The 24,084-nt window shown below is 34.9% G+C and overlaps 4 protein-coding genes across 4 annotated transcripts; 2 read left to right on the top strand and 2 right to left on the bottom strand.

Moving 5' to 3' along the window:
* Nucleotides 1–279: 279 nt before the first annotated feature.
* Nucleotides 280–4,869, bottom strand: LOC107674709 (28 kDa heat- and acid-stable phosphoprotein-like). The gene is made up of 6 exons (XM_016468792.1): nucleotides 4,581–4,869; nucleotides 4,103–4,194; nucleotides 3,364–3,459; nucleotides 1,223–1,341; nucleotides 903–1,054; nucleotides 280–800 (listed from the first exon to the last, which is right to left on the bottom strand). The coding sequence occupies exons 1-6, from the start codon at nucleotides 4,591–4,593 to the stop codon at nucleotides 736–738; spliced, it is 537 nt and encodes a 178-aa protein (XP_016324278.1). The 5' UTR covers nucleotides 4,594–4,869; the 3' UTR covers nucleotides 280–735.
* A 181-nt stretch (nucleotides 4,870–5,050) lies between these two features.
* Nucleotides 5,051–6,997, top strand: LOC107674710 (protein BUD31 homolog). Its single transcript, XM_016468793.1, has 4 exons — nucleotides 5,051–5,237; nucleotides 5,474–5,596; nucleotides 5,683–5,849; nucleotides 6,807–6,997. The coding sequence occupies exons 1-4, from the start codon at nucleotides 5,144–5,146 to the stop codon at nucleotides 6,855–6,857; spliced, it is 435 nt and encodes a 144-aa protein (XP_016324279.1). The 5' UTR covers nucleotides 5,051–5,143; the 3' UTR covers nucleotides 6,858–6,997.
* A 1,309-nt stretch (nucleotides 6,998–8,306) lies between these two features.
* On the top strand, nucleotides 8,307–10,394 carry LOC107674613 (cleavage and polyadenylation specificity factor subunit 4-like). Its single transcript, XM_016468639.1, has 8 exons — nucleotides 8,307–8,726; nucleotides 8,884–8,934; nucleotides 9,027–9,179; nucleotides 9,286–9,381; nucleotides 9,550–9,643; nucleotides 9,748–9,820; nucleotides 9,921–10,088; nucleotides 10,201–10,394. Exons 1-8 carry the CDS (start codon nucleotides 8,624–8,626, stop codon nucleotides 10,267–10,269), a joined length of 807 nt encoding a protein of 268 aa, XP_016324125.1. The 5' UTR covers nucleotides 8,307–8,623; the 3' UTR covers nucleotides 10,270–10,394.
* A 1,229-nt stretch (nucleotides 10,395–11,623) lies between these two features.
* LOC107674607 (ATP synthase subunit f, mitochondrial-like) lies at nucleotides 11,624–13,131 on the bottom strand. Its single transcript, XM_016468631.1, has 4 exons — nucleotides 13,040–13,131; nucleotides 12,108–12,215; nucleotides 11,879–11,995; nucleotides 11,624–11,767 (listed from the first exon to the last, which is right to left on the bottom strand). The coding sequence occupies exons 1-4, from the start codon at nucleotides 13,053–13,055 to the stop codon at nucleotides 11,739–11,741; spliced, it is 270 nt and encodes an 89-aa protein (XP_016324117.1). The 5' UTR covers nucleotides 13,056–13,131; the 3' UTR covers nucleotides 11,624–11,738.
* Between the last annotated feature and the right edge of the window lie 10,953 nt (nucleotides 13,132–24,084).

The raw sequence follows: 24,084 nt of genomic DNA, 5'->3' as shown, positions 1-24,084 counted from the left end.
TGTCCAAAATGATAATACTAATATATGTAATAATAATAATACAAAAATATCTATCTAAAAATAAACTTGACAATATGTTTCTTATACATTATAAAATGATGATCTAAAAATAAATGCAGACTGTCGATACATTTAACAACTACAACATTTTGAATATAAATAAATTCAAGTACAAAACTACCCCTTAAAAAAAATCTAAACAGTTTCTCAGAAGGGTTACAAGAACACTACTGAGATATATAAAACAATACAAATAAAATTAAAAAAAAAAAAAAAAAAGTTCTGACATTTTATTGGTGTATGTTATTCTTTACATTATTTGTAGAAGAGAATACCATCAGACAATCATTCTAAATAACACCAGGTCCTTTACAACTGAGGACAGATTATTACATTTCTATTCTTACTATAATCCTTTAAACTGAGATTGCAAAGTTGACTCAGTTACATGTGGCAATGTGTAAATATATTAATAAATATGTATTCCTAATATCACTGAGTGAAAGCAAGCATTAAGGTTTAAGTGTGAAAGCATCAGGGCTCTCACAAAGGCATTGTATTTGGACAATGAAATGCCTACTTTCTGGGTTAATGTACTCTAAAATATTCCTTTTCAATGGAACGTTGTGTTATAGCATACCACATTATCTTTTGATTTGTCTTCAAAAATAACATTGTCAGTATAATCATATACTGTCCACAAATGCTTCAAAACCTCTAAGAATCCACTCTGGATTATTTGAGAGACAACGTATGCAGTCCTTTAGTCGCTGCTGCCGCCACCTGCACTGCTTCCTTTGCTACAATGACAAAGAAGAAAACAATAATAAATCTCTAATTTACATCGAGACATTTTCACAAGTTGCTCTAGTCTACAACATTAACAAATGCTGCCAATTTACCTTTACGTTCCTCTTCTTTTTTCCGTGCAGCATCCTCGCGTTGCTTTCTAATAATGGCGAGTCGAGCGAGGTCAGCTTTAGCTTGATCTGTCTTTCCTGCTAAATGCATTTTCATATACCTCTCCTTGGCCTTTTGCTTTTCAATCTCTTCTCTGAAATATGGAAAGCAGTATATTGAAAGAGCTGAAAGGGAACAGATTCACAAGTCTAGATGTCTACAAATAACAAAATATGTGACATTAAATGATGATACATAATGAGAGGGTATTAAGTAGCTTGAAGAAAATGTTGTTAGCTTCACTCACCCCAGTGTCTCTTACCTTTCTCTTCTGGAAAGCTGTCTGGGACCCTCGAGTTCTATGTCTGTGACTTTCTTTGATTTTTGGGCGGCTCGATTAGGATTTTCAATCTCTATCAAACCCTCAACACCCTTCTTTTTCTGTGACAAAATGGAGATCAGTGTTGGTAACTGTTAACTAAAACTATTACAATCATTTGCATTAATTGAAATAAAGCTAAAAGAAACATAAAATATTAAAGTGCCCCTATTATGGGTAATGAAAGGTTCATATTTTGGTTTTGGGAGTCAACAATAACAGGCTGACATGCATGCAAGGTCAAAAACACTTTCATTGTCTTATAATATGCATTTATTTTTACCTTACTTGCTCAACGACTCCCAAACTAATCGCTCAATGAATCATTTTTCCAAACCCCTCCTTTGTCTGACGCTAATCTGAAGTGATTAGTCTGTTTGGTCTCATTTTCATTTCATCATGCCTGTAATGCCTGATAAAGCAGCGTTTGTGAGTGCAGTGCTGCTTTGTGTACAGCACCTAGTGGCAAAGAATGAATTTGCATTTTCATTCAGACCAACGCGAAAAGACCAACAAGTGGGCGAGCAATATGCTAATGTTTCATGTTGACGTCAACATGAAACGGCTTGGGATTCTTTTAAAAACGACTCGTTTCAATGATTCAGAGTCGACTCTTTCTTTTGAGAGACAATAACTTTATAAAACTTTATTATATCCTGATAATTTACTCACCCCCAAGATGTTCATGTCTTTCTTCAGTGGTAATAGATTTAGACTTCAGTGGTGGTCAACGGGTTGAAGGTCAAACTGCAGTTTCAGTGCAGCTTCAAAGGGCTCTACACGATCCCAGCCGAGGAATAAGGGTCTTATCTAGTGAAACGATCGGCCATTTTCTTAAAAAAAATAATAATTTATATACTTTTTAACCATAAAAATGCTCATCTTGCACCAGCTCGACTTCATTCATTACATAGTCACTTTGGAAAGTAGGCAGAAGTACCGGCCCAGTGTTTACAAAGCGAGCGTGCAAAGAAAGTCAAATGCCCTTTACAAAAAAAAAAAAGGTAAAACAACGATGTCAGATGATTTTGAAGTTGGAGGAGAAAATGAGATGGAGTTTTTTGCCCTACCCAACCTTTTTGAACTGGAGTACACAGACGAAGAGCTAACCGCGCGTGACCTTTCCAACGTGAATACGTCATGCATGATCTGTGGACACGCATCGTGTAGCTGGTGCAAGACGAGCATTTGTGGTTAAAAACTATGTACATTTTTGTTTTTTAAGAAAATGACTGATCGTTTCTCTAGATAAGACCTTTATTCCTCGGCTGGGATCGTGTAGAGCCCTTTGAAGCTGCATTGAAACTGCAATTTGACCTTCAACCCGTTCACCACCACTGAAGTCCATTATATGGAGAAAAATCCTGGAATGTTTTCCTCAAAAACCTTAATTTCTTTGCGACTGAAGACAGAAAGACATGAACATCTTGTATGACATGGGGGTGAGTAAATTATCAGGAAATTTTTATTCTGGAAGTGAACTACTCCTTTAAGATGAAAAAGCTGAAGTACTACAATTACTAAAACTGGAAGAAAAAAAAAAGAGAAGCTAAACAGAAATACAAAAATACTAAAAATTACAAAAGCACATAACAAAATTACTAAAACAAACGGTTTTAAATTAAAATATAAACTTAAAAATGTTAATACTTAAAATATTAATACATACTAAAAAAGTATATAATATTCAAATTAAACTGATGGAGACAAGAGATCAGTTTGTTTTCATATTGGCATTAGTGCATTCATGCAAAAGCTCCTACTAAAACTGCACCAAATTATTTGATACAACATCTGCTAAAGTATCGCCAACCAAACTTCCTCCATTTGACGACAGTGACTGTGACATTCCATATATATAATTCCTACATTCCAAACACAGTGATTAATCAAAGAGCAATGCTCTGCTCCACCCAATAAGATTCCACATTAATTAGACTGAGTAAGAGCGTGTCTGACAATCTGGCTGAATGTCTATGTCCTGCCACGGTCGTCTCTGATAAATAAATCTGCAAGAGGCTCTATAAGTAGGTGGATAGCTCTGCAGGAACATGGACTTGTCATCAATCTGAGAGAAAACTTACGTGAGAGCCCTCATCGTCACTGTCCTCTGAACCTGATGCTGTCAGTTTGTCCTCGCTCTGGTTGTCATTCACTGCTGCACCTTCTTCTTCTTCGTTCTACAATGTAAAATAAACCATTACTACATGCAACAATGAATTTGTTTAGCCAATTTGACTTGCAGATGGGCACTGAATCAGAAAGTGGTTGCAGTGAGTGGAGCTCTTGTGAATCAATCATCTTCTGCTGTGCTTAGACTGCTGTTCTATAAAGTTTTGATGTAATGGAAGTAGCGACAGAGCTTCCGTACGGTGATGTGATCTGAGTAAAACAGATTATTGAAAAAATAAAATGTAGTGACAGGACTTGGTTCTATCCATCAGTTATTGACTGAATGGAGACCAAGCTGAATGTGAGCAGCTGATTGTAAGAAAGGGACGGGTTTAAGTCAACTAAATGACTGGAGACGTCTGCCTAACCTCACCAGAGAGAAGTGTTGTTTCACTGGACCATTGAGTTATGATTAGTTTGATTAAAAATCTTATTACCATTTTTTTTAAAGAAATTAAACATATACACGAATGAATTATTGACAGTGGGATCAATAATATGAAATTAGACAGAAGAGTGAATTTCCATTTCATGTCGACTGTTTCATCTCTTTTGCGTAAATGTTAATGCTTGCTTTCAGTGTCAACCTCATTCTTACCCATATCACTTAAGATTTTTCATATTTCCGTCTGAATTTGTAATACAGCTTACCTTTTTTCGCTCTTTTTCTGCTTTCATTTGAGCATCTATTTCTTCAGGACTTGTGTAGGTTCTCATGCGACCTTTATGGCCACCTTTTTTCCCTAAAATAAACAATAAAAAAAAAAAAATATCACATGGGAAACCACTTTCTAATAATATTGTTCTCAATGGAAATATCCTGTTAACACGTAATATTTTGTTTACAAGTACAATGACGTCAATCATCAGAACAGACTATGACGACAGTGTGTAAACGAGCACGAGATCATGACGTGTGCTGCCGTGCCTTTTGAGGCACCTTTACTTTTATATAATGTAATCTATATTACCCCTGGCCCTGTATGTTTGTTGTTGTTTTTGTTCTTTATTTCTTTTTGTTTTGTGATTTTGTTGTTACTAGGGTTGTATATTTTTGTATACTTGTTGATAATTGTAATAAAGGAAATAAATAAATAACGTGTGCTGCCACAACGAAATGATCTCTTACCTCCTTTAGGCATGATGAAGATTAATCTTGACTTGATATAAAAACAAAACAGTCGACTAAAACACACTCTCAGTCCCAACAAAAGCGTGGTAGTTACAGATATGATATCAGGTCGCGTATCCAGCTCTGTTGATACTAAATGGCAGTAATTAATAATACGTGGTTTTATTTGGCTCGAGGGCGAAACAGTAACTAAAACAAATACAAAATCCCACGATTAAGCAGGTACAGTCATCGATTAGCATATAGCCAGCTGGTCCATGTTCCTATATTTAAACTCAGGCACTCGATCAGACACCTAGCCTGATGCAATATGCTGGAAGAGAGAATAACATCACAGTTTCAACATGATAAAACCATTGCTGATACGTAAAAGAGTCGAGGTGTAATGCCATCCATTTTAGCCAAGGAATCTCATATAAAATAATGCTGAGAAGAATTAGAGTAAAAGGACCTCTGGCGTGACGTCATCCGCTCGGCGACAGAAGTCGGGGAAGTTCTTCCTGCAGCGGCTCGCTGTTTGCTAAATAACTGAGAGGACCTTATATTGTTTAAATAAAATCATGCCTAAGGTGAAAAGGAGTAGGAAACCACCTCCAGATGGTTGGGAACTCATAGAGCCGACTCTTGACGAGCTGGACCAGAAAATGCGCGAAGGTTCGTTCAGCAATCTACAGACTAGCGTTAGCCAGAAAGCTAACAAGTCGATTGTTTATTACGGACGTTTAATTAAACGGAGTGGATGTTAGTGTAATGTAACATTAATATGCACATGTGTGATTTGTTAATTTAAAACAGAAAATTAGTTAATTGTCGCTCTTTTTATGTATCTGTTGGTTATCGATTATTATGCATTTGCTACGATGCCGTTAACTGATGCTTTAATTTCACAGCTGAAACCGAGCCGCACGAGGGCAAACGTAAAGTTGAGTCCCAATGGCCAATCTTCCGACTTCATCACCAACGCAGCCGTTACATTTTCGACCTTTTCTACAAGAGAAAGGCCATCAGTCGAGGTATGGTGGTGAGGTGCAGTTTTGTTGTGTTCGTTTTATTTCGACATCTGTTTCTATGTGAGATGTTAACTTGTTTTCATTCGCAGAGCTTTATGACTATTGCATCAAAGAGGGCTATGCAGACAAGAATCTGATTGCCAAATGGAAAAAACAGGGCTATGAGAATCTGTGCTGTCTGCGGTGCATTCAGACGCGTGACACAAACTTTGGAACAAATTGCATATGCAGAGTTCCCAAAGGCAAGCTGGAAGTGGTAAGTTATGCAGTGTTAAAGCTGTTTAACTCTCCTGTTATGTGCAAATTTCAACCATATTTTTAATGTGTGGGGTCAAATTGACCCCAAATATTTAAATATATCAATAAATTAGTCAAATTGACAATATAATTTATTTTTATTTACTTACACTTTACCTACCCAATATTTTAAATACATTTTTAAGACAAAGCATGACTTTTTGTTTTTTTTATATTTTATTTATTTATTTCATTGTTTCATTTACATAGAAAAAAACGTTGTCCTCAGTTTCTGAGATTTGTTCCTCTAAATCACTCGCATCATCCAAATTAAAACACATCATCCAGAGTAAAACCTGAAATCTTTGACATTGTGGGGACATTTAGTTGGTCCCCATGAGGAAAAAAGCTTTTATCTCTTTTTTTTTTGGAAATGTAAAAATGCAGAGGGTTAGGGGAATGAAAATACAGTTAGTACAGTATAAAAATTATGTCTATGGAAAGTCCCCATATAATATGGAAACCCAACAACAAAAAATTGATAGATGCTTGTAAAAATGTGTGTAGTGTTTTTAAACATTATTGTATGAAATAGTAGATAAAGGCATATGAAATTCTGAAAAGGACAAAAATTGGCCTTCATATGCAGTACAGTAGTAATAAAATGTAAATTTTTGTCAAGGCATAAATTATACTTACTCATTAGATATTTTGTCATGAGAGGCAAGAGATTCATCAGGAAAAGGTAAAACACAACAGAAAATTATTCTGCATATAATGTTTAATCTTTTCTTTTTTTTCACCAAAAAAGTGATGGGGTCAATTTGACCCCTTACATCACAGGTGGTTTAATTTATTCAAAGTCCTACACATCTGTCGGATGTTCGTTTTTTTGTTTTGTCTTGTTTTTCATCTAAAAGCTGTCCCATTATTTACTGTATGTCACTGTTCCTAATTTATTCTTTTGTTTTCTTAGGGTCGCATAATTGAGTGCACTCACTGTGGATGCAGAGGATGTTCTGGATGAGTCAAGAAGACGGCAACAACTTTCTGAAATTACTGAACTTTGATTTGTATTTTGAATACATTTATTGAGGCGTCATTATGATGTTGGATCTTTTCAAATTATATGATTGATTGTATGCTTTTTTTTTTCATTAAACTGATGTATCTTAATCATTATGGGTACTGTATCTCTTTCTTTGAGTGTGTGCTTTTATGAAATATATTATAAGCATGCTTTGGTAAAAGGAATCAGGTAAAATATCTCATCCCATACAAATACAAATCTGATTTTTGTATGTAAATTGTTTTTTTTTATTTTTGTATGAATCTTGGAATTATTTATTTTACATGTGCGTTGATGACTGCCTACCCACTGCAGAGTGGCAACAAAAATATCCTAATATCAATGGAAAATACCAGTTTGCAGATCAGTCCCTAGCAGGCTTAAGAAAGATCTTTTAATGAAACTGATGTTAGAAAAATGAAATGGGTTTGAAAAAAAGCTTTGTCTTGGAAGGAAGGAGGGTACATCTCCATATCCTGACCTTTTCATAATTATCACTTCATTTTTCAAAACAAAGATGAAAAAGTCATAAAGTCTCCCTGATTTGTCAGCTATGTTCTTTATTTTCTTTGCTTAATTACATACATGAAATGAAATACATAAATGTATAACTGAAACTCAGAATTTCACCATCTATAAGGAACATCTAGGAAATAAATCAAATTGAAATTAGGATGAAAGCTACAAATATACAAAATAGTTATTTTTATTAATAGTTAAGTTCAGGACAAGCTGGGCAAATCGTTGTGTTTTAAATCATTTTAAATTAACTGACACGAGAATATTAGTAAAGAAATATATTTAAAATAATGTTTTGATTTTTCAAAACGATGTTTTGTTTTGTTTTTTTTTTCATTTTTTTTTTTTTTTCATTTTAGACAATATACGCTAGCCGGAGGTTTTTAAAAATTATATAGAAAATACGTGTAGAAACACAAAAGGCTTTGTCATTTCACAAAAATATTCCGTTTTATTGAGTCCTGGTATCCTGAACATGATAGAATCGATATAGTTTGGAACTCTTTAAGAAAAAAGCTTCTGGTTGGTAGTTTACATCTATGAAATATAAGACTCATTTAATACGCTTATCGTATTTTTTTTCCTAATCTCAGGTCAGCTAGTCAATAGGTCCCTCTGACACTCCACAGTCAGCACGCTTTATTATAGTCCAATTGTTAAGGGCTACATGGCGCTAGGAACTACAGCAGACCTTTTAATCAACAACCAACACACTGATCATGACCATCCTGTCGTATTTTCTTTGTGCCATCAAAGTTCAAAGTTGCAATCTAACGACAAATCACTAGAAGTTCGTTGACACACTTTGTAATATTAATATGAAAAAATTACTCATCTTCATTTTAAAACCTGCATTCGCTCGGACCCAGAAAATCGATGCAATTGTAGTCGATCGCACGGCCTGGAGTTCAGGGGTCACTCGTGAACAGCGCTGTGGAAGTGAACGGTTCTAAAATCAACTGTTTATTTACAATGTTTATCTTTATCTTTACCGATTTACTCATGAGCTACATTAAAGACTGTTTACCCAGTTAATAAGTCTGCATACTTTTTCGCTATTTTGTCATTTTACGTCTAGAATTAAACCTGACCAACGGCAAACTGATAAGTTGTTTGCCATTAAGACTTCTTTTAGTTTTCTGATTAGGTGTTATAAAGATAAGAGTTTCAGCTGCTGGTAGAAATATACAAAATATACTACCAAAATGCAGGAATTAATCGCGACTGTCGATCATATCAAGTTTGATCTAGAAATTGCTGTAGAACAACAGTTAGGCGCTCAACCATTGCCATTTCCAGGAATGGATAGTAAGTTAACAGGAGCATTGATTAGTATTTGTTTTAAATGTTCAATTACAATTGTGTTTCTGATTTATTATTTTCAATATATACGATGAATTTCTAGATAAGTATTGTTTAGGAGAGAAGACTTTTAATAATGATGCAAAATGATATTATTTTTCAGAATCTGGCGCAGCTGTGTGCGAGTTCTTCATGAGAGCTGCCTGTGTGAAAGGCATGTGTTACAAAAACTTGTTTAAGGGTTTCATGTGTAAATCAGATTTATTTCTTTGATCAGACTATTTGATCAGCTTTCTCTTTTGACAGGTGGAATGTGTCCTTTCAGACACATCAGTGGAGAAAAGACTGTGGTGTGCAAGCACTGGCTTAGGGGTTTATGCAAGAAAGGAGACCAATGTGAATTTTTACATGAGTATGACATGACAAAGATGCCTGAATGTTATTTCTACTCTAAATTTGGTTAGTATTTTAATACCTATCTATCTATCTATCTATCTTTCTATCTATCTAGCTATTGTTGTCTATGTGTGTTAATAGTGTTGATAATTTATTTGTGTTTTTGCAGGGGAGTGCAGTAATAAAGAGTGTCCATTTTTGCACATTGACCCAGAATCTAAGATTAAAGATTGCCCATGGTATGATAGGGGCTTTTGTAAGCATGGTAGGTCTTTTGCAGAGATTTCCAGGTATTTGCAATTAGAGTAGTTGTATAAATCAGCATTATTTTACAGTGAATTTTGTTAAATTACATGATTTCTTAACAAATATTTAAAAATTGATTGTAATAGGAAAAAATAACTCTTTTCTTTTCTCCTCACTTTCCCTTTAGGTCCGGATTGCAGGCACAGACACACAAGAAGAGTCATCTGTGTAAATTACCTTGTTGGCTTCTGTCCGGAGGGCAAGTCTTGCAAATTTATGCAGTGAGTATCAGTGATTGCAATTTCTGCATATACATTCATATGTCTGATTTAAATAAACATTTCTACATTAATTATAACCGTATGAATTCTTTTGTAATTCCTAGCCCAAGATTTGAACTCCCTATGGGTGCAACTGAACAGCTATCATTACCACAACAGGCACAGTCTCAGCAAAAGGTTGGTGGACTTTTTTTATCCGTTTTTTTTTTTTTTTTTTTTCAAAACACGTTTAATGTTTACCTTGATACTAATGTTTCATCTTCATTTTAATCTCCAGCAGCAAAACACGCAGCCCACAAACAGGTCATCACAATCACTCATCCAGTTAACCAACACCAATGTCCACAACAACCAGAGAATGCCAAATGCTGTTGGGATATTGCACTCTAACAGCATGGGTGGACCTCGCGGTCCTCGTCCACTGGATCAAGTTACGTGTTACAAGGTGGGACACCATTTGATTTTATGCAGAAAGTAAATTCTTTTGACATAGTACTCTTATGCATGATGATACTTCAAATGTACGGTCACATTCAGTATCTGTTTGCTTTTTCCAGTGTGGTGAGAAGGGCCATTATGCAAACAAATGTTCAAAAGGACACCTGGCGTTTTTGAGTGGACAGTAAAGTTTTCTACAAAAAGGATCTCCAATAAACGTGACTATAACTTGCAAAGTGAGATATTTAATTCCTAGTACATTAAAGAAATAGTTCACCCAAAAATGAAAAGTTGCTGAAAATCTACTCACCCTCAGGCCATTCAAGATGTAGACGAGTTTGTTTTTTTATCAGAACAGATTTATAGAAATTTTGCATTACATGACTTGCTCACCAGTGGATCCTCAGCAGTAAATGGATGCCATCAGAATGAGTCCAAACCGCTGATAAAAACATAAAAATAATCCACGACTCCATCAATCACCATCTTGTGAAGTGAAAAGCAGCATGTTTTTAAAAACACAAATCTGTCATTAAGGCATTTTATCTTTAAACCATCGGTTCCGGCCAAAATACAAGTCCATAATCCACTGACATATTTGTTTATAATTGTTTTGGACTATTGCAGTCATGTGGATTATTGTGTTTTTATCAGCTGTTTGGAGTCTCATTCTGATGGCACCCATTTACTAGTCATGCAAGTTATGTAATGCTAAATTACTGTAAATCTGTTCCAATGAAGACACAAACTCATCTACATCTTGGATGGCCTGAGGGTGAGTACATTTTAATATTTGGGTGAACCATTTCTTTAACTTTTCACTGCAAAAGCTTTAGTTGAGGGACATAAATGTGGCTCTACCTCACTGTCCATGTGCCAAGTGCATCTCAGTTACAGTACACACTGAAAACAATGATCAGTAACCACCGTTTTCATATAGATCTTTGTATTTCTTTCATATGAAACCTTAAGTCTTTTGTATTGGAGCAACAAGCATCTTGATTCCTTAAACTTTAAAGCAATGTTGAATTTAAAGGGAAATATATGAAAATATCTTTTTAGAGAGAATGTTGTCAATTAGCAACCAAGTTTATCTGAAATTGGAGAGGCAGAAAGGACATCACTTTGTAGTCTATCAAGATGCTTAATGTATATATGAAATGAAACTGATTTGTTGTGTTGTTGTACTTATTACAATAAAGATTAACTTGATTTATGAAACCATTATCTTGGACGTGTTTTGTCTATATTTCTAAACATTACAAGTAGCACAATATCAAATATTCATGTGGTTTTAGCTTTTGAATGGTCCTTTTTGCTTGAATAAAGACTTCCCCCATTTTCCCTAGTAATCTGGGCTGCAGTGTTACTGACCACTGAATCTGTATTAAAACCATCCTAATGCTCGAGTCATGACATACAAAAACTGTATTAAACCCCAATCAAATTCATATATGTTTAATTCATCAAGAAATGTGAATATTAATCAAGCTCTTCTACATACAGCCAACATTTCGTATACTTTCAATAAAAGAGTCAAAATTAAATAAACGTCATTTTATTCTTGGTCACAACAGTCACAAACAGAGAAAGCTGAGGTGTGATGATCATACTGCTACAGACAAAAGATTCGAGTGGCCTGGTGGTCCAGTGGGCTTCAGTGGTACTTCCTCCACCTGTCGTGCTCTGTTGGGGGGACAAAGAAAACACGTTTTCAGTAACACTTAATTTAGACAGCAGTACAACAGTGAAGGACACACTACTACCGATTCTTTAATACATTTAGTTTGTACTTACTGATGTGATCGTATTCCCAGAGGTAGCTCAGAGCAATGTAACCAACAAGGAACATGGCAACTCCACCAATGCCACCTTTCTTCACATTGATGTATTTGTTGTAATATCTCTCATATCCTAAAAGAAGTTTTGATTGGGGAAAAGATTATGCAACAGCTACAATAAATACAGAAACAAATACAATACTGATCAAAGATATTTTTGCAATATTAAATACACTGGTCATTACCTCCACGAACACTACCAAGAAGTCCATTTGGGGTGAAGTCTCTTGTTCCGAGCCACGATGGCAGTTCTCCGAGCTTGACGTCCACAAGCCTCTTCTGGGCCAGGGCCACTGGGGGGAAAAATACATTAAATAAACAGTTATAAATACAGACATTTCACTGGGTTTTATTTGGTAATCCCAGTAAGCCAGTTCTCCTGTGCATTCAAATGAAACTGAGAACTAACTAGTTGTATGCGTTGGTTAAAGGATGTCCCACTTCAGTCCGACACTGAAGCTTATGCAAAATGCACTTGTTTCAAATCAGACCAAACAGACACAAAATGCACCCTGTTTGTTTGCTTTGACATAGAATAATTTATAGTACTACAACAGTACTGTTTGATAACTATTCAGTACCATGATGTATAATGTTACATACAGAAGAACTATACTTTCTGTAAGAACACTTCCATGCCAGAATATTTATTTTATTTATAGTTACTATAATTATTTGGTCTTATCCTGGAGACTTTCAGCATAATGACAATATTAACCTACAAAATTAAACTCGGTTGCTATAAAAGAGTTATTATTACTCGTGAATGGACGCTGTCAGGCTCTAGACTTATGTTTTATGTCATTAACTAACCAGCACGCTTCACTATCTCGAATATCTCACAAAACACTACGGAAGAATTTGCATGTACTGAAGATGATATTCAGTCATGACTGTAATCGGAAAGCCAGTGCGGCCAATGTTACTGAAAGTCCTTGACACGACTCGCGTCTGCCCGCATCGAGGCCTTGAGCCGCACTGCGCACAAACGACAACATGAACATTCACTACATTCATGCCTTCAGATGCAGAAATAAATAAAAGAATGCGCTTTCTGTAAAGCCTTCCCATCCAACAGTGAAATATATTCAACTACGCATGTCCCATTGAACCGTACCTGGTTTATCCGCCATCTTGCTCTGAACTTCAAGATGATGGCCGCAGCGGGGCACGCTGGGAGTGAAATGGAGGGATTCTCCTGATTAATCCTATTTCTTTAATGTATTTAACAATAGCACTATATATTTGACCTTGTTCTGCATGCTCTTTCAAAAAGCTTGACAAATTAAATGATTCAACACCCATGTTTCTTACTTCCTTAATTAGATTTAGAGATAGGGTCTTTAGAACCATCAGTATATATATGTAACCACGATGGATAAGTCTGATCTAAATACTGCTGTGCAATAATGTTCTTAATGGTTTCTTTCTCATTCTTAAATTTTATTTGTATTTGAAAATCGACTATTGGCAAAGGAAAAATCCATGGTGGTATACTGGATAATATCACAGTAGGGTTAACATCACAGTCTGCAATACCAACAACTTGTGCTTCCCTTTTAGCAATCCATCCAAAGCTTTTAATATTTTTGTTTCCATGCTCCCAGCATTCTTCAATCACACCCTTTACTGGATGACTCTCTTTATGTCCTTTTAGATTAACCCAATAATTCATTCTTAATTTATACCTACGAAGGAATAAAGGAGCTTCCCCAACTTCTACCTGCATGGCTGCAATGGGAGATGTTTTGAACGCACCACAACATATTCTAAGAGCTTGATTCTGTATAGTTTCAATCTTTTTGAGTGTGGTTTTAGATGCAAATCCGTAAATAATACTTCCATAATCTAAACTTGGTCTGATTAATGTACAATAAATTCTTTTCAATGACAATCTACAAGCTCCCCATTCTACCCCAGATAGACATCGTAAGATATTTACTCCTGTTTTACATTTCTTAATCAGTTTTTTAATGTGCATTGCAAATGTCAATCTAGATTCCATCCAAACACCGAGATATTTAACTACTGAGACTTGCTCAAGCTCCTGTTTGTACAACTTCAACTTAACCGTTGGAACATTTTTCCCTTTTGTGAAACATATAACTTGTGTTTTAGCCACAGATAATCTGAAGCTCCAATTATTTGCCCATACCTCCACTTTATCTACTGCTTTTTGTAATCTTTGAGACACACATGCAATATTACGTCCTCTTTTCCATATTGCCCCATCATCAGCAAATAATGCCCTTCCAATATCACCTTTAAAATTACTAAAAATATCATTAATCATAATATTAAAAAATATTGGGCTGCATACACTTCCTTGAGGAGTTCCACTGTCTATTGTGTATGTCTCAGAATACTCTACTCCTAACCTGTATTGTTCTTTCAAGAAGGAAATCCATAATCCAGTTATATAACTTTCCTCCAATTCTCATACATTTAAGTTTTATTAAAAGTCCCTTTTTCCAAAGCATATCATAGGCTTTCTCAATATCAAATAAAACCCCCACCAATACTTCTTTATTTGTCTGAGCTTTCCTGATATCGGCTTCTAGGCTTAAAACAGCATCCATTGTATTCCGACCAGCCCTAAATCCACTCTGATATGGCGATATAAGACCTTTTATTTCCAATATATAATTTAGTCTATGTATGATCATTTTTTCCATCAGTTTACATAAATTAGAAGTTAATGCAATTGGCCTATAATTAATTGGATTGGATTTGTCCTTTCCAGGTTTGCCTACTGGTACTATTATTCCATGTTTCCACGAAGAAGGAATCTTTCCTGCATTCCATACCTTGTTAAAAAGATTTAAAATAATTTTTAAGGATCTATCTGATAAATGTTGAATCATTACATAACATATATCATCTCTTCCAGGAGATGTATGTTTAACTCCCCCTAGAGCCATCTTTAATTCATACATAGTAAATTCTGCGTCTAAAGTGTCTCCAGAAGAACTTCTTTTCATCATCACATCTGGGTGCTGATTCTTGTTCTGGATTCTACACTTTTTAATATCCTCTGAAACATTATCATCACTATGGACTTTAACAAATACTTTACCCAGCATTTCAGCTTTTTCATTATCTGACACAGCTATTCTTCCTTCATCAGTTTTTAAAACTGGAAGAGTTTGATTTCTATAAATTCCTCCCATTTTCCTAATTGATCCCCATACTTCACTTATGTCAATATCTTCTCCTATTGAATTACACCAATCTCTCCAGTACTTCTTTTTAGCTGCTCGGACTATTCTTCTTACTTCAGCTTGCGCTTTCTTATATTTAATAAAATCTTCAAATAAATTAGTCTTTTTGATTTTTCTGAATGCTTTATTCCTATTATGTACCGCATTGCTACATTGTTCTGTCCACCAAGGAACTGCTTTCCTCTTTTTACATTGTCCCTTTTTTCCTATAATATTATTAGTTACATCATACAATACTTTACATATTTTCCCATTACATTCATCTATGTCTTCCATCATATTTACTTCTGCTGTTAGTTCTACCTCACTTAAATATGTATATGCTTCCCAGTTTGCTTTATTAAATCTCCATCTTGGAGCTAAAATCACATTATGTTCCATTACACTCAGCCCAACCTTACATAAAATGATATAGTGATCACTACCCATATTATTATCTTCCCAAACATCCCATACACATTTACTTGCTATATCTTCAGAAACCAATGTTAAATCTATAGCTGACCCAATACCACGTACCAAATCTATTCTTGTGTTTCTACCATCATTTAAACATACTAACCCATTACGGTCTATTATTTCTTCTACAACATCCCCATTATGATCATCATTACTGCTTCCCCATAAAGTGCTATGTGCATTAAAATCTCCACACCAAATTATTTTATGATTTCCTAACCCAATAACCTTTTCTAAATCTTTACTTAATCTATGACAAGGATTATAATAATTTATTATTCTGATATTTTGTTTCTCTGCATATACATCTATAACCACCACTTCATGTTCTTCAATCTCATTAATGACTCTGTATTCTAATTCATTTGTTATAAAAGTGGCCACCCCACCTCCATTACCTGTCTTTCTATCCTTTCTTACAATATTATATCCTTGCAGAACAAAATTTAATTTAGGTTTTAACCATGTTTCTTGTACACAAATTATGTTTGGTTTCTTATTTAAAAGATCTATAAACTTTTTAAATTCTGGACCATTTGCTATAAGACTTCTGGCATTCCATTGCAGAATCGTTAAAAGCATTATTATTATTATGTACTTCCACATGTTGTTTGAGTACTAGATTGAGTCTTTAGCATGTCATTTATTTTTTCCAACGTTACACCTGCTACATTCAAGTATCTCTCAGCTGCCCTTATTATGATTTTAATTCTCTCCGTTCTGCTTTCTGTTTGAGCAGAACAATTTACCACTTCAGCCATAAATGAAACAAATTCCATTTTCCCGATCACCGTGGTATACTGGATAATATCACAGTAGGGCTAACATCACAGTCTGCAATACCAACAACTTGTGCTTCCCTTTTAGCAATCCATCCAAAGCTTTTAATATTTTTGTTTCCATGCTCCCAGCATTCTTCAATCACACCCTTTACTGGATGACTCTCTTTATGTCCTTTTAGATTAACCCAATAATTCATTCTTAATTTATACCTACGAAGGAATAAAGGAGCTTCCCCAACTTCTACCTGTATGGCTGCAATGGGAGATGTTTTGAACGCACCACAACATATTCTAAGAGCTTGATTCTGTATAGTTTCAATCTTTTTGAGTGTGGTTTTAGATGCAAATCCGTAAATAATACTTCCATAATCTAAACTTGGTCTGATTAATGTACAATAAATTCTTTTCAATGACAATCTACAAGCTCCCCATTCTACCCCAGATAGACATCGTAAGATATTTACTCCTGTTTTACATTTCTTAATCAGTTTTTTAATGTGCATTGCAAATGTCAATCTAGATTCCATCCAAGCACCGAGATATTTAACTACTGAGACTTGCTCCAGCTCCTGTTTGTACAACTTCAACTTAACCTTTGGTACATTTTTCCCTTTTGTGAAACATATAACTTGTGTTTTAGCCACAGATAATCTGAAGCTCCAATTATTTGCCCATACCTCCACTTTATCTACTGCTTTTTGTAATCTTTGAGACACACATGCAATATTACGTCCTCTTTTCCATATTGCCCCGTCATCAGCAAATAATGCCCTTCCAATATCACCTTTAAAATTACTAAAAATATCATTAATCATAATATTAAAAAATATTGGTCTGCATACACTTCCTTGAGGAGTTCCATTGTCTATTGTGTATGTCTCAGAATACTCTACTCCTACCCTAACCTGTATTGTTCTTTCAAGAAGGAAATCCATAATCCAATTATATAACTTTCCTCCAATTCCCATACATTTAAGTTTTATTAAAAGTCCCTCTTTCCAAAGCATATCATAGGCTTTCTCAATATCAAATAAAACCCCCACCAATACTTCTTTATTTGTCTGAGCTTTCCTGATATCGGCTTCTAGGCTTAAAACAGCATCCATTGTATTCCGACCAGCCCTAAATCCACTCTGATATGGCGATATAAGACCTTTTATTTCCAATATATAATTTAGTCTATGTATGATCATTTTTTCCATCAGTTTACATAAATTAGAAGTTAATGCAATTGGCCTATAATTAATTGGATTGGATTTGTCCTTTCCAGGTTTGCCTACTGGTACTATTATTCCATGTTTCCACAAAGAAGGAATATTTCCTGCATTCCATATCTTGTTAAAATGATTTAAAATAAATTTTAAAGATCTATCTGATAAATGTTGAATCATTACATAACATATCACACCCTTTACTGGATGACTCTCTTTATGTCCTTTTAGATTAACCCAATAATTCATTCTTAATTTATACCTACGAAGGAATAAAGGAGCTTCCCCAACTTCTACCTGCATGGCTGCAATGGGAGATGTTTTGAACGCACCACAACATATTCTAAGAGCTTGATTCTGTATAGTTTCAATCTTTTTGAGTGTGGTTTTAGATGCAAATCCGTAAATAATACTTCCATAATCTAAACTTGGTCTGATTAATGTACAATAAATTCTTTTCAATGACAATCTACAAGCTCCCCATTCTACCCCAGATAGACATCATAAAATATTTACTCCTGTTTTACAATGCTTAATCAGTTTTTTAATGTGCATTGCAAATGTCAATCTAGATTCCATCCAAACACCGAGATATTTAACTACTGAGACTTGCTCAAGCTCCTGTTTGTACAACTTCAACTTAACCGTTGGAACATTTTTCCCTTTTGTGAAACATATAACTTGTGTTTTAGCCACAGATAATCTGAAGCTCCAATTATTTGCCCATACCTCCACTTTATCTACTGCTTTTTGTAATCTTTGAGACACAAATGCAATATTACGTCCTCTTTTCCATATTGCTTTTTAAAACTGGAAGAGTTTGATTTCTATAAATTCCTCCCATTTTCCTAATTGATCCCCATACTTCACTTATGTCAATATCTTCTCCTATTGAATTACACCAATCTCTCCAGTACTTCTTTTTAGCTGCTCGGACTATTCTTCTTACTTCAGCTTGCGCTTTCTTATATTTAATAAAATCTTCAAATAAATTAAGTCTTTTTGATTTTTCTGAATGCTTTATTCCTATTATACCGCATTACTACATTGTTCTGTCTACCAAGGAACTGCTTTCCTCTTTTTTCCTATAATATTATTAGTTACATCATACAATACTTTACATATTTTCCCATTACATTCATCTATGTCTTCCATCATATTTAGTTCTACTGCTGTTTGGAGTGACGTCAACGAGCAAACTGGAGGCGTGCGGGGTGTAGAGATCACGTGACCGCCGGGTATCCGCTAGAAACACTCTTTACATTCACTTCTCATTAAATACCACAATCTATGGGAAATACATGCTGTTTGGCATTGACAGCTATAAATATAAAGAAACATAAAAACAATCTGTTTTACATGTTTAATATCCTATTACTTTTAGCAAAGTTCTATATAGGCCTACACAAAAGCAAATACGCTAATGAAATACTAGTAGGCTACGTTTTCGGGCATTTGGTAATTAAACTATTCAGTATAAAAACGATCTCTGCATCTAAAAGGCAGATAATATTATTAAATTATTATTATTTCTTCATATTTTTTAATTTTATACGCTGGTACCACTGGAGGGAGACATTTGCTACATATAAGTACATATAAGACATTTGCTACATTTGAACAGTAATATATAACATATAATATACATATATAGAGGATCACAGTGTTTTCAGCTATTCATAATAGCATCAAATGAACAAACAGAAAAAAAGAAAGAAGGGGGAAAAAACTCTGGAAATGGAAATTTCCATAAGAAAAGTATTCAAAAATTCTATACTATTCTATCATTTTTGCTTTTTTATTTCTTAGATATTTTAAGTTGAGTCAAGTCAAAGTCACCTTTATTTGTATTGCGCTTTATACAATACTGATTGTGTCAAAGCAGCTTTACAGAGTCAACAGGAAAAAAGTTTGTCAATAATGCAAGAGGACAATAACAGAGTCATTTTTCCAGCTAAAGTCAGTTCATTGATGATTCAGTGATGTCATCATCCAGTTTAAGGTTTCAATGTAGTGCTTGCGTTCAGTCACATACACAGACTTGTTGGTAAAACAGGTATGAGGTAAATGCATCAAAACACGTCATCTTTCTGGTGGTAAAGCATGTTAGTGGTCAGTACAGTTTTTATAATGTGAACATTGGCATTTATCTTTACATGCAGATCATCTTCTCTGAGCAACAGACCAACATCCTGCTTTTAGTCACTGAATTCATTGTTGCAAATTTGAGTAACTGTTTTAGGGATGTCTATAGGCCACTGCCTTTAGATAAGATTCATTTTGCAGCATTACAAAGTGTGATGATTCATCTTATGGACTTGTGTTGCTGTCAGGATTATTTTTTCAGAGGTTTTCAAAGTCACACAGTACAGATGACAAAAACAGCATCAGTTTTTACAGGCTCTTTCCTTAATTGAATGCCCAGAGTAAACCTTAATCCAAGACTTTCCTACTGCCATTTGCATTTATATGGCTGAAAACCAAAAGCTCTCTTGGCAACTGAAAGCCTTTGAGTGGATAGGTAGATCTCAAATCATGTATTTACGGTGTATATACTTTAAACTGTAAATACTCTAATATACAACATGGATTTTTTTTCTCATGACATTGAGTAAATGTAGTCTGTGTAACCAAAATGACTATATGTGCATTTATTAGGGAGAATCATTGTAAGATACTATAGGCTAAAACAAATGAATGGTATTTTTACAATCAAAATGCTGGTGCAAAACTTACTATTGAGTAACATTCAATAAATGAGAAAGAGAAGAGGCTGTCACGGTGAACTCATTAGAATGAGCTGCCTGATTCACTGTGGTAGATGCATTAGACAGGAGGTCAAAGGCATAAGTGCCATTCATTACTCCGCTCTGCCATAAAAATCCCAGGCAGAATTATAATTTTGAGATTTTAATTAAGATGGTGCAGCAGTCACATCAAAGGACACATCAGTTCATAGTCTTTCAGGAGTTATACGGTCCATCGTGTTACGTTATATTGATTTTCATTATTCACATATCTGCTCTGATTTTCACTAGCCATATGTTTACTCTGCATATATTATTCTTTCATTGCTGTAGGACACATTATAGTGGGGTTATCACATTTTATAATAATATTATTTCTAATCTGTTTTCATTGAACCAGGTTTATTAGTTCATCCGTAATGTCTGCTAACAGATGGAAGATCAGGCCGATCTCAATTCCAGACTCTAATTGAATAAGTTAATAATTCTTGTGATTCGGAAAATGATGTAATCGAAAGAATGTTATTGTTCTGGCTCATATATCTGCCATGTGAAGGATAGTGAATATATAAATTCCCCGTGTCCCAGTGGATTCCATCTTTCTTTCTTTTTTACTTTTACTTTGTTTGTAATTTTTTTTGCCTGTGTTTCATACTGAATACTACTCATACTATTGCTGCAGGATTAAGTATACTAGAATGATCTATACGAATAGGATAACCGGATTACCTACTGCATTTGCCAAAACAAGCAGTTGTAACGGAGCCGATGAGACGAGAGGTATGCAGATCCATATGCAAGCTTTTATTTACAGGCAAGAGTCAGACACCAGCAAACAGATATGTAGAGGGCAAGACAAAAGAGGAATCCAAAACAAGCAATAATCCAATCGAGGTGCAAACACAGTCCGAATCAGCAAGGCAAAGGGTAAATCCAAGACAGGCTATAAACTTCAGGGCAGGCAGAAATCAGACAGGACGAGATAACAGGCTAGGATCAAGACACGGGAAAACAGACTATGAACAAGGCTAGACTCATGAACTTGGAAGGGCTCCGTAAAGTAGCTATCCCTAGGTGAGTGATAAATGCTGAACAATACTCGGCGTTGAATGGTGGTGTGAAACTGATTTATATAGTGTGTGTTATTGGTAGCAGCTGTGTGTGATTGGTTTCAGGTGAGCTTGTGATTAGTGCAATGGAGCATGGGAAATGTAGTCCAGGGTGATGTGTAACAGTCTGTGTGGTGTGAGAGTCAATATAAAGGGAGGGCGACCTCTGGTGGCAAGCAGACGGAAGTTAATGGACAGGATTCGTGACAGCAGTGGACAACTGACCTTACTGCATGAAGTACTGTATCCCACAATGCAATGTGCTTCACTTGACCTGCTATTTGATGGTTGAACCACAAGTAATATCCAGTGTTATTTTAGTATCATTGAGATACTGTAGTTGTATTTTTATATTTTTAATTCGTTTTTATTTTTAGATGTTCTGTTTTTATTTTAATTTTAGTTAAAGTTTTGCTAATTTTGTTGTGTGTTTCTGCCATTTATATTAGTTTTAGATTTTTAGGTTTTATTAGTTTTTATTTCAGTTTTAGATATTTTATAAGTTAAACAAAATCAAATGAGAAATGTTGCTTTGGCAACTAGCTGAAATAAAATATATGAAATTTTTTTTAGTTAATTTTTTATGGTTTTAGTTAACTTTTATAATAATAATTTTTAGCATCTCTTTCTTGAAAATTATTTAGACTGCCAAATGTAAATATAAATGTAATTATACTTCTATGCAATTTAAAAACAAAAATTCACAATAAGCCATTTTATTTTCAAGAACTCAACTGCTTAATTACATGCAAAATAACGAACATTGTGAAATAATACTGTTTAATTTACTATTTAAAAATATAGCAAAATACAGTGCATAATGTACAGTATTCAGTGTGCTAGTATTCCATTCGGAACACAGCCCTTGTTTTTAATCTTATAATAGCATTCAAGGAAGATCAGTTTACACTGATTGTATTCATAAAATTAAGACCTTGAAGTGTGTCCAAGTAATTCTTCCTCATTGCATGGCTCACAAGCTAATTGCTTTTGACAATATATCAAAAATCTGTCTGGCAGAGACGAGAGACTATTATGTTTTGTATTATACATTCATATCTGCAATAACTGTCATGATGGGAATAAACATGTATAGCATAATGATTTTTAATTTACAATATCCAATCTCATTACATATACAGAAAATAATTGTTATAATGACCTATACTACAAATATTGCATACACAATTTCTACGGTACAATAAATGCCACCTCCTGTAAACTTTTCACTCTCCCACAATCTCAAAAATGATATTATAGTACACAGACTAACTCTATTAGACTCTGAAACATTTTCCCTGAGGCTGTTAGACTCCAGTAGGAGATGGGTGCAGTTGGAGATCTCGGAAAATGCTAACTTTAGCCTGATAGCACTGAAAGCGAACGTCCCACCCTCCCTGCAAATCGCTGTCCAAAGCCATGCCTTCTGAACGCATATACGCTGACAGACCAGATGACCAAAGACAACATTACTACAATACATCATGTGTCATTCACCGGTGAGAAAACTTTATAGCACAGTTAGTAAAAGTACTACAATACCAGGAAGGAAGGTCAGGTTGTTGACGTTTGCCTGCCATTGTCGCTCTGTCTGCAGAGCGTACATGAACGTGCTGATGACGTATCCTGTCTGCGCGAACAGAGTGCGCAGAGGTATGCAAATACATATGTTGACAAGCAGGTAGGAAAGCCAATCAAATCGCTCGGACTGAGCGTTTTGATTGGACGAACATTTCTTGGTCCTAGCCTTCCACAGAAAATATAAATTTAGACCACTTAACTTAAAGTGTTAGTTCACCCAATCTGTAGCGCCATTTTGGAGAATATCAGCTGGACGTAAACAACTTATGCTGTTCTGTGTCAGCTGCGTCACGCCAGATCTATTTCATACATTGTTTGCGCTTTGATTTGAATGAAAACAACATATCCGCGTGACGCAGTTGACACAGAATAGCATACTCTATTTACATCCAGTGGATATTCCCCAAAATGGCACCAGGGTGATGCGGAGGAGACGAATTGTTGAATAAAGACTTTTTTTTTTTGTTTGATCTATGCAGGGTCAGACAGCTCTCAGATTTATCAAAAATATCTTAATTTGTGTTCCGAAGATGAACGGAGGTCTTACGGGTTTGAAACGACATGAGGGTGAGTAATTAATGACAGAATTTTCATTTTTGGGTGAACTAAACCTTTAATGATTGCTATCGGGATGTGAAGAGACTTTCAACCAGCATAACAAAAACTGCTTCTGAAGACAATCCCCTATTGCACCTTTAACACCCTCATACCTCAATTCCAATTCTAGGAAAATTATTTAAATTCAACCAACGTTGTAATTCCCTACAGTGTTTACGCTGTTCTGTTGAAGTCAACTTGCACTGCAAGTGCATGCTGCCTCTGTTCACATCCAGGATGGATTATGGTCCTGCGAATGAGAGTTAATGTTTAGATAATGAGACATAATAAATCAAATATGAGATTAAAAAAATCCCAATAGCATGATATAATGTTTCAAAATCATGAAATAAAGCTGCAATTACAAGCAGTTCACAATACATTGCAAATAAGATGCTCAGAAGGCACTCTATATATATATACTATACTATACCAGTCAAAAGTTTGGGATCAGA

Source organism: Sinocyclocheilus anshuiensis, unplaced genomic scaffold, assembly GCF_001515605.1.
Source record: "Sinocyclocheilus anshuiensis isolate Anshui unplaced genomic scaffold, SAMN03320099.WGS_v1.1 scaffold152, whole genome shotgun sequence".
Taxonomy (NCBI): Eukaryota; Metazoa; Chordata; class Actinopteri; order Cypriniformes; family Cyprinidae; genus Sinocyclocheilus; species Sinocyclocheilus anshuiensis.
The sequence above is the reverse complement of the archived record's forward strand: the minus strand, read 5'-3'. Positions and strand labels throughout refer to the sequence as shown.